At 49.9% G+C, this 16,203-nt stretch overlaps 1 protein-coding gene across 1 annotated transcript in view; it reads right to left on the reverse strand.

Annotated features, from left to right (window-relative positions):
• Positions 1-16,203, reverse strand: part of BTBD16 (BTB domain containing 16) — a gene marked incomplete at its 3' end in the record, with an annotated part of 44,809 nt that overhangs the window by 13,437 nt on the left and 15,169 nt on the right. The window contains exons 6-9 of the mRNA XM_082854170.1: positions 15,584-15,698; positions 10,715-10,784; positions 9,791-9,921; positions 3,087-3,206 (exon numbers count right to left, since the gene is read on the reverse strand). Of these exons, the coding sequence (XP_082710296.1) occupies positions 3,087-3,206; positions 9,791-9,921; positions 10,715-10,784; positions 15,584-15,698 (436 nt within the window). The remainder of the gene's footprint in view (positions 1-3,086; positions 3,207-9,790; positions 9,922-10,714; positions 10,785-15,583; positions 15,699-16,203) is intronic.

Raw genomic sequence — 16,203 nt, forward strand, 5'->3', positions numbered from 1 at the left:
AAACAGCCAACTTCCTTGGCTCTCATACACAAGCCTGTGTACTGTCTCCCAGGGTCTGCTCATCTGCCCCACCTCCTAATGCTCCTGGAATGTCCCTGTCAGTGGCTGTGGAAACTTCCTTGACTAGCTGTTCCCTCTGTCTTCACTGAACTGTGGAGCTCAGCTCCTCTGGTGACTCAGTTCCGGCCCAGGCTGACCGTGACTTCCCACACTTCCACCACTTCCACCCCTTCCACCACTGGAGCAGAGGTGCCTTCCTGCAGCCCAAGCCCTCAGGCCAGCAGCTCTGAGGCTCAGCCCCAGGGATCCTCAGGCCAGCACAGAGCCTGGGCACCACCGCTGCCCCCTCCCATGTCTAGGGTAGGCATCACCAAACTATCGAGACATTATTTCTCACTGAGCCTCGAGAAAGCCTTAGAACTCTTCCTAGTCTCGTCCACCGAACAGGCCCTACCCATCAGTAAAAATGGAAACTTGTCTGCCAGCCCTCCTATTTCGAGCTGCCGCAGACATGGTGTTCTCTGAATTTGGCGTTAGCATGGTCAGACCCATTTCTCAGCTGGGGCAACCCAGCTCTGTAGAAATGTTCAATGGAATTTCATCATTCCATAAGCTGTTATATGCGCGGTGCCAGGTGAGCTGAGGATGCAATAAAGGATTGTAAACCCTTCCTACAAGCTGCTCACAACCTACCCAGGGAGACAGGACGTATGCACCCACCAAGGTGTTCATAAGGGCCTGGCTGGCAAGCCTCCTAGGGAGGCCCCGCCGGGATGGACTCAGAAGAGGAAGCAGAGCAGGCTGGGGTCAGGGGAGCCGGGGCAGCAAGTGCTGACCCCTCGGCTAAGGAGTCCCTCGGGGACTCAGGGGACAAGCACTTGGGAGGTGGAGGCCATTGACCATAGAGCACCTTATGGGCAGAAGAGTGAGCTGGGACGGGAGGCGAACCACCCGCAGTCCTAAAAATGGACCACGGTCCTCTAAGTCGGAGGTAAGCCTGGGTGACCACGGAGCTCCAGAGAGTTCCAGACTGTCTCATCTTTTCTCCCAAGGGGACACCAAGCCTGCTGGAGGGAGGGAGAGGGAGTGAGGGAAGAAGGGATGTAGGGTAGGAGTCTGAGAACATGGCTCCAGGTAGAGGACAGCATCCCAGCTTGGGCAGCGAGACCATTTGGAGACACACGAATGGTTTCCAACAAGGGAAACCTTGCAGGCTCAGGGGGCCTTGGGGAAATGCGTGTGGAGGGCTGAGGTCTGGGGTCAAAATGGAATCGATGTCGATTCAGGAGTAATGCAGAAGCTATGCTGGTAAGGAACACCCGAGGACGGGGGGAGCCTTGGAGACCCGAGCTCAGGCAGGCCACGTGCCTTCGCTCTCTCACTCCCACTTGTTTCTCTCACAGTAAAAACACAGTTCCAATGAATCACCCACATTCTAGCTCATTTCCTATCTCCCAGTTCTAGACATTTCCAGTAGGAGAGCTAACCTGGTGCCAAACAGCGACTTTTCCTGGTGTGCATGACTCATCAGAAAAAGTGTCTCCTGGGCTATTAAAAGAGTGGGAGAGGGTGTATCTAAGACACTTGGGTTCAAAGCAAATTATATAGAAACTAAGCAAGGACATGTCATTCTGGCAATGAACATTGCTTTCCCCAAATAACGAGACAGGAAAAAGGGGCTCTTTACTTGACATGGTGCACAGATGTTCCAGAAAAGGATTAACTGCTTCAGAACAATGCAAGCAAAACTTGGCTTAAACAGGTTGATGTGCTGACGAACACATGGAAGATGTGTTTATCCGCTAAACTCATATGTGCAAAAGAAAAGGAATCTCTTGACTCCCCTGAATGCACCTTATCTTGCTTGGAAGCCCCCGTCCCTGCCGATATGGGGAACAGAATGTAAACCTGATCGTGAAGGTAAGCCTGCCCGTCTAGGGCGGATCCTCCTGGCGCTGTCTTTGGCTACGGGGCCATCACACTCTGCAACCAGCCTGGATGATGCGAGTGTATTTACAAAGTTTTAACAGAAGCTAAAGAGACACCAGATGGATTACTGCTTTCACCCTCACCCCCACCCTGTCCCCCTGTCCCATGCTGCCACAGCTGACGTTGCCAGTGGGGTTGAACAGACAGAAAACACAGGCAGAGGAGGACACAGGGAGGGGAAGAAGAGGCACTGCCAGGCAATTTTAGAAGTAATTGGCTGACAACAACACTGAGCCTAGAGGCAGCCTCAGGATCTTTCTAGACACCATGCCCAGGGATTCACGACTGAACCAGCTGCAGCGGGCACAAGAGAGAAACCCTCCCTGCCATCCTAGGAATGGGCAGCAAAATGTCTTGGGATTTGGCAAGTCTGGGTTCAAGTCAGGCTCCGTCCCTTATCACTTGTATGATCTCTGACAAGGTATTCATCTCTACTTCAATTTCCTCATCTGTAACATGGGGATAATAAAACCAGCCCCTGAGTACTAGGTAGATTAAATGAGATTACAAATAGAAAGTGTTTATCAGAATTATTGCATTTAGTAAGCATAATGAAATGGTGCCCATTCTTACACGATAATTGTTATTTTTCACTTGAATGTTGAGATATATAACTTTTAGAATTTATAAATTTAGAGACTCTAAGAGACTAGATTAATGCTATGAAATCTTTGTACATTCAAATGCTTTTTCATTTGTCCAGAAAATTCAGAATGTTGTAGGCTAACTAGTGAAATATAAATGAGAACGATCTGGTCTGATTTAGGTACGTTTTAAGTATGAAATTTTTAAGGCCAGTACGGTATGGTAACTTTCCTGAATAAAAAGTGTACCGTTTGCATCATGTCTTTTACTGGACACAGAACATGTGCTCAAAGGCACAGGACTATCTCATATTATAACACCTATTATTCACTTTTTCAAGTAATCTAGTGGTTCAAAGTTATCCCATAATCTTAGACCCCATAAGAAAACTGCATGCTATGCACTCTGAATGATGCTATGAAAAATAATATCACTGATGCTTTCCCCCATGATATGATGAGCAAACAAAACAGTGTATGTACCATTCATCAATCAACAGTAAGTCACGTTACCTGCTAAAAAACGAGAGCACAGTTTCGTACGTCGGCATCGTCTGAGTTTTGCTGTTTAGTTGCAAGTAGACCCACAAAAGAAGTGTTTTCAGAAGGCGAAACTCGCTGAAAGTAAACAACCTGGCCAAAAGAAAAGGTTGAGAAGTAATTTTAGGCACAGCCAAAGCCACACTGTGTGTAAGACACTGAAAAATTATAAGTGAGTTTAGGAAGGAGGCAATACCGCCCTGAGTCTGTAGGTGGACTCACATATCGAGTTATTTGCTCAGGGTCACTCAGCTGGTAACCTGCATGGCTGGACCCTGAACCTCAAGTCACCTGTCACCACCAGAGTCTGTGTTTTCACCCACTGGCTGTGCTGCTGTTAAACAATGGCTATCACTGAATGAGCTCCTACCAGGAGACAGTGTTCCCAAGGTGCTTCCGTACTTTTTAAATTTAATTCCACACAGCAACCCTGCAGAGCTGGGATATATTCCTTACTTTTATAGATGTGGAAATTGGACTGACCCTACGTTTATTTAAAAATTTAATGTTTTCTTCATCATGGGGTTTTTTTGGCATTAATTCTCACTGTAAAATATTGCATTAAAATACATTTTATCTCAATGACTGAGGTTTTTACGTGCCCCTTAAATTTTGCACCTGAGCTGAGTGCCTCACTGGTCATATTCCAGTCCCGGCCCTGACTGAGGGCTGAAATGTGAATAACTTATCCAAAGTCACACAATTCTGAGGTCAGACCTGGGCAGGGGTCAGTTCTGCCCCAGACTGGCTGTGGAACCTCCTGCAGGCTAACTGGCCCTGCAGCTGCAATTCCCTCATCTGTAACGCAGTGATTATAGCAGTTGCTCAGAGGATACTTGTGACGGCCATGTGAGGCGACACGTCATATGAGTTTCCTATTGCTGCTGTAACAAATTGCCGCAGAGCGAGTGGCTTAAAACAACACGAATTTATTATCTTATCGCTCCAGAAGCCCTAAGAACAAAATGGATCTCACTGGGCTAACATCAAGGTGTGGGCAGGGCCCTGCTCCTTCCTGACGGTCCAGGGGAGAATCATTGCTTTGCCTATTCCAGCTTCTAGAAGCCACTGGCACCCCTTGGCTTGTGTCCCCTTCCTTCGTCTTTGAGTCAGCGGCACAGCATCTTCAAATCTCTCTCTGGTTCTGACTCTTCCTCCTGCCTCTCCCACGTTGAAGAATCCTGTGATTACATTGGGCCCATCCGGATTATCCAAGATAACTTCCCCATGCCAAGCTCATTCAATTAGCAACCTTAGTTCCATCTGAAAACTCAATTCCTCTTTGCCGCACAACCTAACATATTCGCAGGTTCCAGGGCTTGGGATGTCGACATCTTTGGGGGACCATTATTGAGCTGACCACACATAGAGCAGTGCCTGGGCACAGTAATGGGCTCAGCGGGCAGCAGCTCTGACTCCTGGGTGGCAGGGCTCCGAGTGGCCCACCGAGAGGTTTGGGTCCTGGCTCCAGAGCCCACACTGTGCCTGCAGCCGCACGAGGCATCTCATCAGGAAGAAGGGAGAAGGAGAACTGGGTGCTGCTCTCCATGGAATCAGCTCTGTAAAGGATGTTTCCCAAATGGCTCCTCTAAGAGCTGCCGCCGACTTGCTTCTCTGAATCATTTCAATGTTTCTTAAACCCACTGATATTTTCTGTCTCTGACCACGGAGATGCATCCTGGCTTCAAAATATACCATAGCCTCTTCAACCACCACTTTAGTGGTCATGGTGGGTGGAAACCAAGCTAAACCGTGACTCTAAAGAGCAATGGGAATGTCACTCTCCCGCCCCTCTCGCTATTTCTGGACACAGTAGAACGGTCTCTTTCCTCTTATTTTTTTTAGGCACCTACAATGCGTGGGCTTTGACTCTGGCCAGACAGTGACCAAATTTGTCACTGTCTGGGCAATAACGGTGAGCCAAGAGGGGAGACATCACAGAATCACTTGGTATGATGTCCCCGCAAGGAACTCTTCCACCACTGCTGGGCTGGGGAGCTACGTATCTTCTGGTGCAGAACCCACGCTTGAGGTCCTCAAGCCCAGAAAGTTCTTTGAGATCTTACCAAAGAGGAGCTTACCAACACAAGGGGAGTAATTGGGAGCTCCATGAATCAAGACCCTGGTTTTACTTTTATGATGAAGGGTAATTATTGAAATAAAGCCCTCTGTCTTTAGGCCAAGTATTAGTACTCTAAAGTATTAGTTCCTACAGGAAATAATCACGCTGAGGACATTCAAACATATTGCCATTTACCTAAGAGCTCTGATGATCTGAATCAAGACGGAACTCAGAGAGATCCTAAACTTCCCCCCGACACAGGCGAACATCTGGGCTGTTCTACATGTTCTTATTGGGGCTCACAAGTAGCCATTGGGATGTAACTGGTGTAAAAATGCCTTTAACAAGACATTGTCCTCTATTTTTATTGAGAAAACTGTGTATAAACAATAAAGATCTCCTTCTGAACACAGACCATAGAGAAAGCCGTGCCCAAGTGAACAAGAAAATATGAACAAGGATGTCCACTGCAGCTCTGACTGTCATCACAAAAATGAAGCAAAATAAAACAAAAGGCCAGTAGGAAGGGAATGAAAATACTGCTGTCTATTCATTCATCAGAGCCCTGTACAACAATTAAAATTTAAAATGCTAATTAGGTACATACATATCAATACGGCGAGAACACGTCGCGTGATGTTAGTGAAAAGAGTAAGCTGCAGGAGGTCACAATCAGTGCAATCACTATGAGGAAGTTGATTTGAAATTTAAACCTTTGCAAAACCATACTGTGCATTATTTTCGCATGTACATATATGTAACAAGAATATAATCTCATGGACTGGATTCACACAAATCCTCCACTTTTGGGAGGGAGGGAGGCCAAGAGGAAGGAAGGGGAATAGGGCTGGGCGGGGAGTTGGGCGAAGCACACAGCAGACTTCTGCTTTCCTGGTCATGTTTTATTTCTTAACTTACGACAAAATGCTACCATCTGTTCATTTGGGGAGGTGGGTCCAATTGTGTTTTGCATTATCCTCCTACCTCTGTAACTTTTTTTATAATCAAAAATATGACCTTCCATGTCCTTATTGATCTTGACCATCAATAAGGAATAAGAAAGCCTGGAGCAGAGCACACCAGTGGGCTGGTAATGACCACGGGCATTGAGGCCACTCAGACCTGGGTTCAATTCCCAACCCTCTTGCTGCATGGCAGGAGCAATCCTTTCATGTCCTATAATCTCCATTCCGCAGGGGAAAACACGAGGAATACCTCCCTGGGTTGCCGTAAGAATTAGACCTGAAAACCCACTCTGCGTGTTCTGTATACCCCAAGTGCTTCATAATTGATAGGTATTGTTGTTATTAGCCAGAGAAGCATTAGCTGCAGGAAATACTGTTTGAGAGGGCTGCCCAGTGGTGTTCCAAATGCCGTGGAGGACACGGTGGCTTTTCTCAGGGAATTCCTGAGCCCTCAAGACTCTTTGCATCACAGACAGGAAGTCTGGGGGTGGTGGGACACGTGCCTCCCTGGTTGCAGGGCAGCCTTTCGTGCAGGTAGAACTAGACAGCCCTCTGAGTCCTCCATTCTCCTAAGTCTACAAGGAGCTTGGCTTCCAGAAAAACAGAATTCAGAATGAAGTTTTCATAATATTAGAGTGAGTGAAACAGGGTCACCGAGTGGTGACCTTTAAGGAGAAAACTGACTGAAAACCAGAGGCCCAGGAGGTCAGGGAAACTGTGTGTTTTACCACAGGTCATTTACAAGATGGAAAGAAAACTCAAAGGAAGATGAGGTCAAAGGGACTTCGGATGGGGAAGGTGAATGGCCTTGAAGTTGAAGCACCTGCTGAGACAGATGTTGTTCCCAAAAGGCTTAGAGACCCAAGCACCACGCCCACAAGCAAGGGATGGGTCACAGTCTACGCTAAGTGGGGCTGAGGGACTCTCCATACCTGACCCCCGGCTGGCCTTTCTGCACAGATGCCCTGGGGCCATGTGACTTCCCAGGACAACCCAGTGCTCGCTGAGTTCTGTCTGCTGGGAAACCTGGCCTCTGTTACAAATGAGGAGATGGTGCAGCAGTGAGGGTGGGACCTGGACTTTGGGAACTGGAGCCCTGAGCTCGAGCCTAGCCCTGTCTTTTATCATCCCTCTTATCTTAGGGACAATAATTGTACCTACCGCACAGCGCTGTGGGGATTAAAAGGGACAGTGCACACAGCACAGCACACACCCAGAAGTGCTCAGTAAAAGTTAATTCACCCGAAGCTCCTTTCTTAAGCAGGTGTGGTCCGTGGTGTCAGGCCCACCAGCCACTAAGATGAGAAGCCTGCTAAATTTCTAACCATCTCCCCGGGCGCTGGGCGCTGGGTGTGGCCCAAGGCCCCTCTTTCCATGCCCTCTGTTCCCCACCTCCCTCAGCTTCAAGGCAGCTGGATGTCAACCAGGCGAGGAGAGTTCACCTCGGAAGATAAGACGGCAGCATAAGGTCCAGGAGCTGAGGGCCTGGTCCCTCCGGGGCACACATGCTGACGACATGCCTGAGGCCTCCCAGGCTCTTCCCTCCCTCCAGGTAGCCCGGCACTGTCTGTGAAGACAGACAGCTCCTGGGGTGAAGCCAGAGGAGCAGGACCCAGTGTCCACATCAGTCATGTCTCCCCAAACTTGTGAGTCTAGACGCCTGACACGTAATGTTCTTGACCTCTTTTCCTGCCCAGCCAGCCTTTTCTAGGGCGTATCCCATCGCTAACATTCTGGTTGTGGTCAGACATTCTTTTTCCCTTCCTTGGTTAAATGTTACCGGGGTGAGACAGCTCAGGCTTTCCAAGGGAGGGACAGTGTCATGAAAAGTCTAAGGGCCGTCATGTTTATCTTTTCTTCAAGGGTTGCACAACCTTTGCTCCATGGAGGGTGGGGAGAAAGCGCTTGTGGAAAAGCCATGGAGAGCAGGGCAAAATGACCCTGGGAGCCCCTGGCTCCCCCCTGGCAGGGCCTGGCATTGCTCTTGGGGCCCGAGTTCCTGAGGTCTTCTTAGATAATACAGAGATTAGAGGTCTCCCTCAACACCAGAACCCAGAACGTTGTTCTATCAACCTCATTTCCCTGTAAGTCTGAGGGCACTGCCAGCTACTGAGTCAATTCAAACCAACAGGAGAACAAATCCTTCCAGGTCTAATTCCTGAAATCGGAACGCTTTCCACCACACATGCATGAGGAAACATTTATTTTCTAATATACCATCATAATTTTTCGTAGAATTTTGTCTTCAGTTTTGTAATTCACCCAAAGGGAATACCATCTTGGTAACTTGGCAGTGGGTATCAAGAACCTTTTAAAAAGTCCCCCAAAGACACAACAACTAAATGCAATACATGTTCCTGACCTGATCCTGCATTGGAGGAAAAAAGATGCTATAAAGGACAGTGTTGAGTCAATGTGTCACATTGTGTAAGGTATCACATCAATGTCAAATTTCCTGAAGTTGTTAACTGCACTGGGATTATAACAGAAGAATTCTCTTTATTAGAAAATATACATTGAAGCATTCAGGGGTAAGGGAACATGATATATGCAACTTTCCCTCGAAGGGTTAAAAAATGTGTGTTAATAGATACACACACAGATGCAAATGATAAAGCAAACAGGACAGAGATTGAACGAAGCAGGGTAAGGGGTACTGAGATAGTCTTTGTACTTTTCTTGTTATCTAATTTGTTTGAAATTATTTTCAAATAAAATATTTTTTTAAATACTAATAAAAACAAAGTCCTTTTGGCTTGGTAATTTCACTTTTAGGAATTCTCTGTGGGAAAATAACATGAGATGAAAATAAATGTACGTTGAACGATGTCACGAAGGTACTATTTATATCAGTGAAACACTGCAAATAACCTAAAAGGCCAGGCACTGGCCGGAGTCTAAGGAAAGCCCTGTGGTTGCCACATGGGTAACACAGAGCAGCCGGATAGGCAGAGCCAAAGCCCCCTGGGTTAAAGATGCGACTGGAAGGGGGTAAGGAGCAGACCAAGACCCTGAGGTAGAGGTCCCTGTGCTGGTCCAGATGAGAGACCTGGAAGGTTGGCCTCCAGCTGGTGCCCACGCAGAGGCCCACAGAGATGGGTTGCACTTGTGCGGGAGGATGAAGTGGTCTCCCAGGAGCTTGAGCAGCTCGTCAAGGAACACTGGGCGGGGGGTGCAGTAAAGGGCAGGGCACCAAGAGTTGGGTTTTAGCCTCAATTGTCAGAGAGCTCATACCGGCAGTGGTATGTCTGAGTCTAGAGCTGTTCAGGGTTGGAGATAGAAACTGATTTCGGGGTGTGAGCTTTTTCCTTTTTCCCTTTTCCCTGGTTTCCAAAGTTTCCACAATGAATGTGTCTTAATATTGACAGAGTTTTAAAAAATTATTTAGGCAATTAATTAATTACCAGGTGGGTAATGAGACAGCGGGCACCCCGAGGGTCCCTACTCTGATGAAGAGCACCCCTCCCCGTGACCGAGTACAGTACCCACGTTTGGGCCCCCCCCCGAGGCCAGGCTGTCCAAGAGGGAGGGACGTTTGGGATGGAGAAGGCACTGCACACTGGGCATGTCCAGCAGGGGTGTGGACGCAGGCCCCCCTAACACCTCCCTCCCCCCATCCCAGGGGCAGCTCGCCGGGAGCCAGCTCTCACCTGGGGGACCTCAGCACTTTGTGGAGCAGCTCCTGCGGGATTTTCCGGAGGTGGATCTGTGTCCCCACCAGAGGGACCAAGTTCATCTCCATCCACTTCTCGCAGGCAGTGGTGAGCGGCTCTTCCTTGTACTGCGAAGGCAAGAAAAGCGCACGGAGAAAGGAATCCCTGAACTTGCAGCGCCCTCTGCTGGAAGGCGACGATGCTACACGCGTGCTCTCGGGAAGGCTGCGCTGCAGCCCTGCTCAAAGCGCTTCTTCAAAACATAAATGGCAGCAGGTAACCCACGTTATCTGAGTGTTTGCTATGCTCAAGGCACTGCACTAGGTTGATTCAAATCAATCCTCAGTGCTACCCTATGAGGTCGGTTCATTATTATTCCTATTTTACCGAGGGAAAAACTGAGGCTCCAAAATTCCTGCTCTTGCCTGAGGTCACACAGCTAGGTAAGTGGTTTGACCACAGGGCTTGCAAGCTGAAATCTCTGAGCTGAGGTCTGTGACTGAACACAGACGCCGCTCCCCGCGCACCTCCGCCACCCCTTGGGTCTCAGTTTTCTCCTCTGATAATCAGAGTGTTAGATTACATCATTTACCGCCAACCCTGACACCCTGACTGAGCCCAGGGGGTGACAAATTTCCCTCAACCCCACCAAGAATGTCCTGGAATGTTGTCTGCTGTTTTGGCAAGAAACGCTGGCTTTCCCCTCCCCACCCCCTCACCCCGCAGATTAAAGCTTTTCTACTTTTTGGAGTGTTAAAATATTCTTTGAAACATAAAATGATTTTTAAAGATTGTTCACTTGGCACTGTTAGGTTGGTGCTATCAGATTCTTTGGAGCTGGGCCTGGTGCGTGAAATCCCAGAGTCTGGGAGCTCCTGAGGGCCCCCCAGGTGCCGCGTGCCCTGTCCAGGTTGCTCTCACCTTGCAGCCGGCCAGGTAGAAGTCCTTGATGGTGCTCGGCGTGAGTCCGTTCATCATCATGGTCACACACCTGCAGAGAGACAACTGCTGTTCCTGGAGGCCCCCAGGCTGCTTTTAGGGAAGTGGGCAGCCCCAGAGGTTTTACCTCAACTCCGCACCGGCAGCAGAGACCTTTCAGGGAAGGGAAGGAAAAGAGCCTTATTTTAGGCATGTGGACATTTGGCTGGAGGACAAGACCAGCAAGGCTTGTTGCAAAGAGCTCTGGGCTGAGGGAGGTGAGGCCTAAGGTCAAATCCTTCTGAAGGAAACAACGTAGCCTTGGCACCAGGGAGAAGTATTACTGTTTAGAGATTAAGCACCTAAAGGTGCCTTACTGAGTTTTAATTTTAGCCAGGGTGACCATCTGTTTGTCCCCCTGCTGGAGGTATTTTCTTCCTGTACAGACCATCGCGGAGCTGTAGAGGGGCTTCCGGTCCTATTCCTCTCTGTATAAGAGTAGATTCAAAAAGCAAGTTTCTGATGAAAATCTCTGTCCTTTTCATGACTAGGCCTCATTTACTCGCTTCACTTACTCATCAAAGATCTATTTACTGAGCAGGTACTATGTGCCAGGCACCCTGCGAGGCCCTTGGGTTACAAAGAATAAAGCCAATGGGCCCAACACACGTTAAATAAACATTTAGACATGTAACCACATTATTACAGTTGTGTTAAGGGTTAAAAAGTCAAAGAACAAGGTGCCATAGGAATGTGAAAAAGGGGGAATCTGACCTGGTGGGGGGATGATCAGAAAAGTGACATTTAAACCTTGAAGGAGGAGAACAAAGAACTGTTCAGACCAGGAATTGGGAGACCAGCATTCCAAGAAGAGGAAACAGGATGTGCAAAGGCCCTGAGGCAGGGACAGGGGCCCTACTTTGAAGGAACATCAAGGAGATCCCAGATGCAGTGCAGTGAGGGGAGTAAGACTAGGAGATGGGCTGGGGTGGGCAGGGTGTGTGGTGGGGTGGATATGCTGGGCGAGAGTTTCAGTGACTCACCTGTCACAGCTGAGACTAGTCTCCAGCACAATTTTCTTAAGACATGTTCGTGTCATCAAACAGGGAACCAGAGAATAGCTACTGAGCTCTCATACAGAAGCAAAATCTTGAACACATTATTATTCAATGGTTATCCTAAACTCAGTTGAGATACATGTTGCTCTTGGACAAAGGCTTAAAGGATATCTGGTAAGTCTTGCACATATTCTGAAATGTATTCTTCAATTAAGCCAGGTCAGCAGAGAGCTGGGGAGCTCATTACCACCAACAACCACACCCCTGAAGAATAGCTTTTACTCAGTTGCATTTTGAAGTGAAGACTTTGCCAATATTAAGAAAGAACATTATTAAATTTATCGTTGCTTTTACTCTGTGGATATAGTTGAGGACATTGACCATCACATCACTCAATGTCATCTGATGAAGACACCCAGGGTTCTACCTCCCAAGTCAGTTTTTGGTTTCTTTGTTTTATCTAATGTCATTGATCAGGTTTCCCTTTTCATATTAGCTGCTAGGGAGCTCACAGTCAAAAGTATGGTCCACTTGTAGAGTGTAGGTTTGGTTATGTAATTTTAGCTTCTCCAGCCTTGTTTTCCTTTCTCCTTTTTCTTTTCTTTTTGAACAATTTGTGCCCTGTTATTTTATGTATTCTTTTAAGCCACCAAAAACTTTTACTAGAACAAGGCAAGAAATACTGAATGAAAAACAATTTGGTCATGGTTAAGGCACTTTACGCCCCACCCTCCTTGGATCCTAGGATGGCCCCTTCACCAGTGAGACTGATCATACCCATTATAAGGAATTGTCCTGAGTATTGGAAAAATCTGTGCTGGGTAAACACCAGACTCTGCTGTCATCGTTCAGGCACGCTGGCAGGTGAGATTGCTGAGTCCCGTCAATTCTACATCTTCACCGTCTCCTGGAAGACCTGCCCCCTCCCCTCCCTTCCCACTTCCCCTGCCTAGTTCAGACCCTCCTCTCTCTCACCCGGGCATCTGCACAGGTCTCCCTGCCCACACCAGCCTCCCGCGTCCCCACCGCATCCTGAAGGTCTCAGCCAAAAACACAGAGGGGCTCTGGTCACTCTCCCCGCCCAAGCTTCAGGCTCTCCTCTGCTGGCAGAACCAGGCAGAACCTGCTCACATGACCTTTGAGGTCTGCATGACCTGGACTCCAGCTAACTTCCCCACCCACCTTTCCCTTCATCTTTCCACACCCCTCCCCAACTCCAGCTGCATTGGGTCTTAGTGGCCAAGCACATTCCAGTTTCCATGCTCTCCTCTGCCTGAAGTCCTCTTCTCTCTCACTCTTTGACAACTGGCATCCTTTCAGGCTCAGCTCAAGTGCCACCTCCTCTTGGAAATCTCCCTGATTGCTTCTCCTCACATGCTCCCTCTGCTTTGATTTCCATGACCTCCTTCTGCCTGGTACCTCTGCCTCCTCCCAACACTCTCCCCTTGAAACTAGAGACTGCCAGGAAGCAGCCCTCCCAGCATAAACCCATTCCCTGAGTGTCTCCTCTGTGCCAGCTTCTGTGGCTGTTTCTGGAAATACCTGCTATGTACAGACAAAACTCCTCTCCTCCTGGGGCTCCTGGCCTCACTGTGAGCCGAGCTCACCAATCAGCAAGGGGCAAACCAGGTGTGAAAGGGGCTGTGTGCGAGGTTCAGGTCCTGTATCTCACCAGGCACAGTGTTCTTCAGGAGTGGGTTTTTGCCAGTAGAGATGCACGGGCAGAATTAGCTGGGTTTGAAGTTGGGATACAGAAATCAGTGCTCCAGGAAGCTGACACCTTCACCTGTGCTCCCCCCTTCTCACTGTGAGACTCACTGGCTGGGCTTCCCAGACTGGAGGACACAAAGCAAGCCCTGGGGCCACCCAGGCCACTTGCTTCTGGGCTCAGGGAGGGTAGGAATTTCCACTTGCAGAAGTTCTAAGGGCACCAAGCAGTTGCCCACAGATGGAGTTCAGCCCTACCTGGAAGGAAATGCCCTTTCAGCCCTGTGAGCCTGGAGGGACCCAAGTGACCCTCAGGGAGGGTGTGTGCGTGTGTGTGTGTGTGTGTGTGTGTGTGTGTGTGTGCAGGCAACAACCAACAACCATGATCCCAGCTGTGCCAGAGCAGACACTGATGCATGAGTCTCACAAACAGCACCCTGTGTAACCCGCACGCACACACTGCATCCCCTAGAGATGGGCGGCCTCGAGTGTGCGTGATTCAGACTCAAGCAGCCATCTGGGTGATTCTGCACTGGCTGGAGGTTCAGCCCAGATGACCTTTGGGATCCCATCCAGCACCTGGATTTGTGATGCTATCAGAGTGACCTGGGGTGCGCACGCACGCGCACACACACACACACTGAGGCTTGCGCTGCCACACCCCTGCCAACAGTACCATCAGCCTCTCAAAGGCAGGCGACCCAGCCCAGCTGTGTGCCAGACCCGCCTGGCTCCGGCCGCCTCGGATTCCAGCCCCACCACAGTTATCTGCAGAATCTCGGGCAGGGCCCATCAGCCCCAGGCAGCCTAGGTTTGCTCATCAGTGGAATGATAGGCTTGGCTCGGTACCCAGAGCCCTCCCTGCTCCGGCATTCAAGACAAGGCATGTGAAGGAGGAAGGAAATGAATCCGCCATTCTCGGTTCCACCCCAGATAAGCCAGGGCTACGGTTCCGGAAGGAAGATGGGGCTTTGAATCTGGGCCTCCCGTAGGGCAGCTGAGGCTCACAGACAGAAGGTGGCCAGATGCCCCACTCCAAGAGGGAAGCTGGCCTTCCAGGTCTGGGGCCAGAGTTATCTTCCTGCACAGCACCAGGAAACAGCCGCTCAGAAGTGCATGCGCGCAGAAGCTGTGATTTAGTAGCGATTATCAGTCACAAGGTTATGTGGAGCTGAAGGCATGTGACACACAATGGAAGGGCAGTGGGGATTCTCAGGAGAACCCAGACTTTACCCCATCACCTGCAGGGTCAAGGCCAGACTGCTGGGTTCTCCCCGAGACGCTACACGACCTGTCCCTGCCTGTGACGGCGGGCCTCCCGTCTCTCACAGCCAGCCACCCACCCCATAGTCTGGCCAGGCCGACACACTGGAGCGCCTTTGCAAGACTGGTCCCCTCCGCGCGTCTTCTGTGGCCACGTCCAGGCCTCTGAAAGCCTGCGTCCCTGGGTTCACGGGGCATCTGCATCCCCAACGAGGCTTCGAGATGCTCCAGGCTGAGGAGCTGGCCCGAGTCATTTCAGGTGCCCCCAGGAATGAGGCTCCAACTCAAAGTCATCTCTGGGATTGAATGTGGCTGTATGGATGCTATAGAAAGTGAGTTGAAACCTGCAAGGTCCCTGGAAGACATCCTGCCCCTGCCTTTTACAGAGCATCTGCTGTCCTCTCTGGGCTAAGATGGGATGTTCGTTCATTCATTTATTCAGTCATTCATTCCCTCAGATGAAGAAACTGAGGCTTAGGGTGGTGAAACAAGCCAGGCAGGGCATCCCTGCCCTAAATCTCTCTGTTGAACTGCGTCAGGAGTTTGGAACTCGCGATAAGATACCACCTCTGTGCTCAGGACGTGAGTGCAGTAAGCACACATCCCTGAAAAACCCTAAGAGAAGGGACAGAATACTCTAGAAAAATGAATCCCATCAGTGCTTTTCCATTTGCTTCATTGACCTTCCATCAGCATTAATGGCCGACTCAAACTTGTGTTCTATGCAAAGAAACCCCAGATGTCCCAGCCCGCGGAAGAGGCATGCTCCATGAGCTGGGCCGGGAGGGCCCCTTTGGATCCCACCTGGGGCTGGCCCTGGCCGCGCCTTGCCACGGTTCCTTACCTTTGGAACAGGCTGTTGAACTGAAGAATGTGGGCTGCAGCCAGCACGCCCAGCACGTCGTCCATGCTCACCCTTACCTCGCGCAGGTAGAGATTCTGCAGGGCCACGGCGAAGGCTGGGGAGGCAGCATCGAGGGCCAGCCGTCAGCGTGGGGCTCTGCAGCCCCGCATCCCTCACGCACAGGCGCCCTCCCGCTGGATGAGGGTCCCTGAGCTGGGGGTCAGGGACGCATTAGACAAAACGCAACGGCTCTGACCTGGGCGCAGATGCTGCCTGGGCTCCCAGCCCCCCAAAGGAGTTGAGGATGAAACTAAAAAACATGGAGCTCCTGTGAAAGAACCTTCTGTGAGCCTGTCCCGAGCCTGTGCCTCAGGGGTTCTGTCCTAACTGGGGGTCTGTGGCCTGTGCCGGGAGCTGGCCACCCCATGGTGTGCACAGTGCTGTGTGCATGAGGTGTGTTTTGTGTTCTCTGGAGATGACATCATCACAGCGGGTTTTCCCCAGAGTCTGGGATCTTCAACAAGGTTAAGGACTCCTGGGACGAGCCGGGATCAATTTGCCAGTCCGTGGACTCAGCTTATTCCGAGTTCTACCTGACCCCAGCCGCGCTGTAGTGCAGT

Source organism: Leucopleurus acutus, assembly GCF_964270905.1.
Source record: "Leucopleurus acutus genome assembly, chromosome: 14".
NCBI classification, from domain to species: Eukaryota; Metazoa; Chordata; class Mammalia; order Artiodactyla; family Delphinidae; genus Leucopleurus; species Leucopleurus acutus.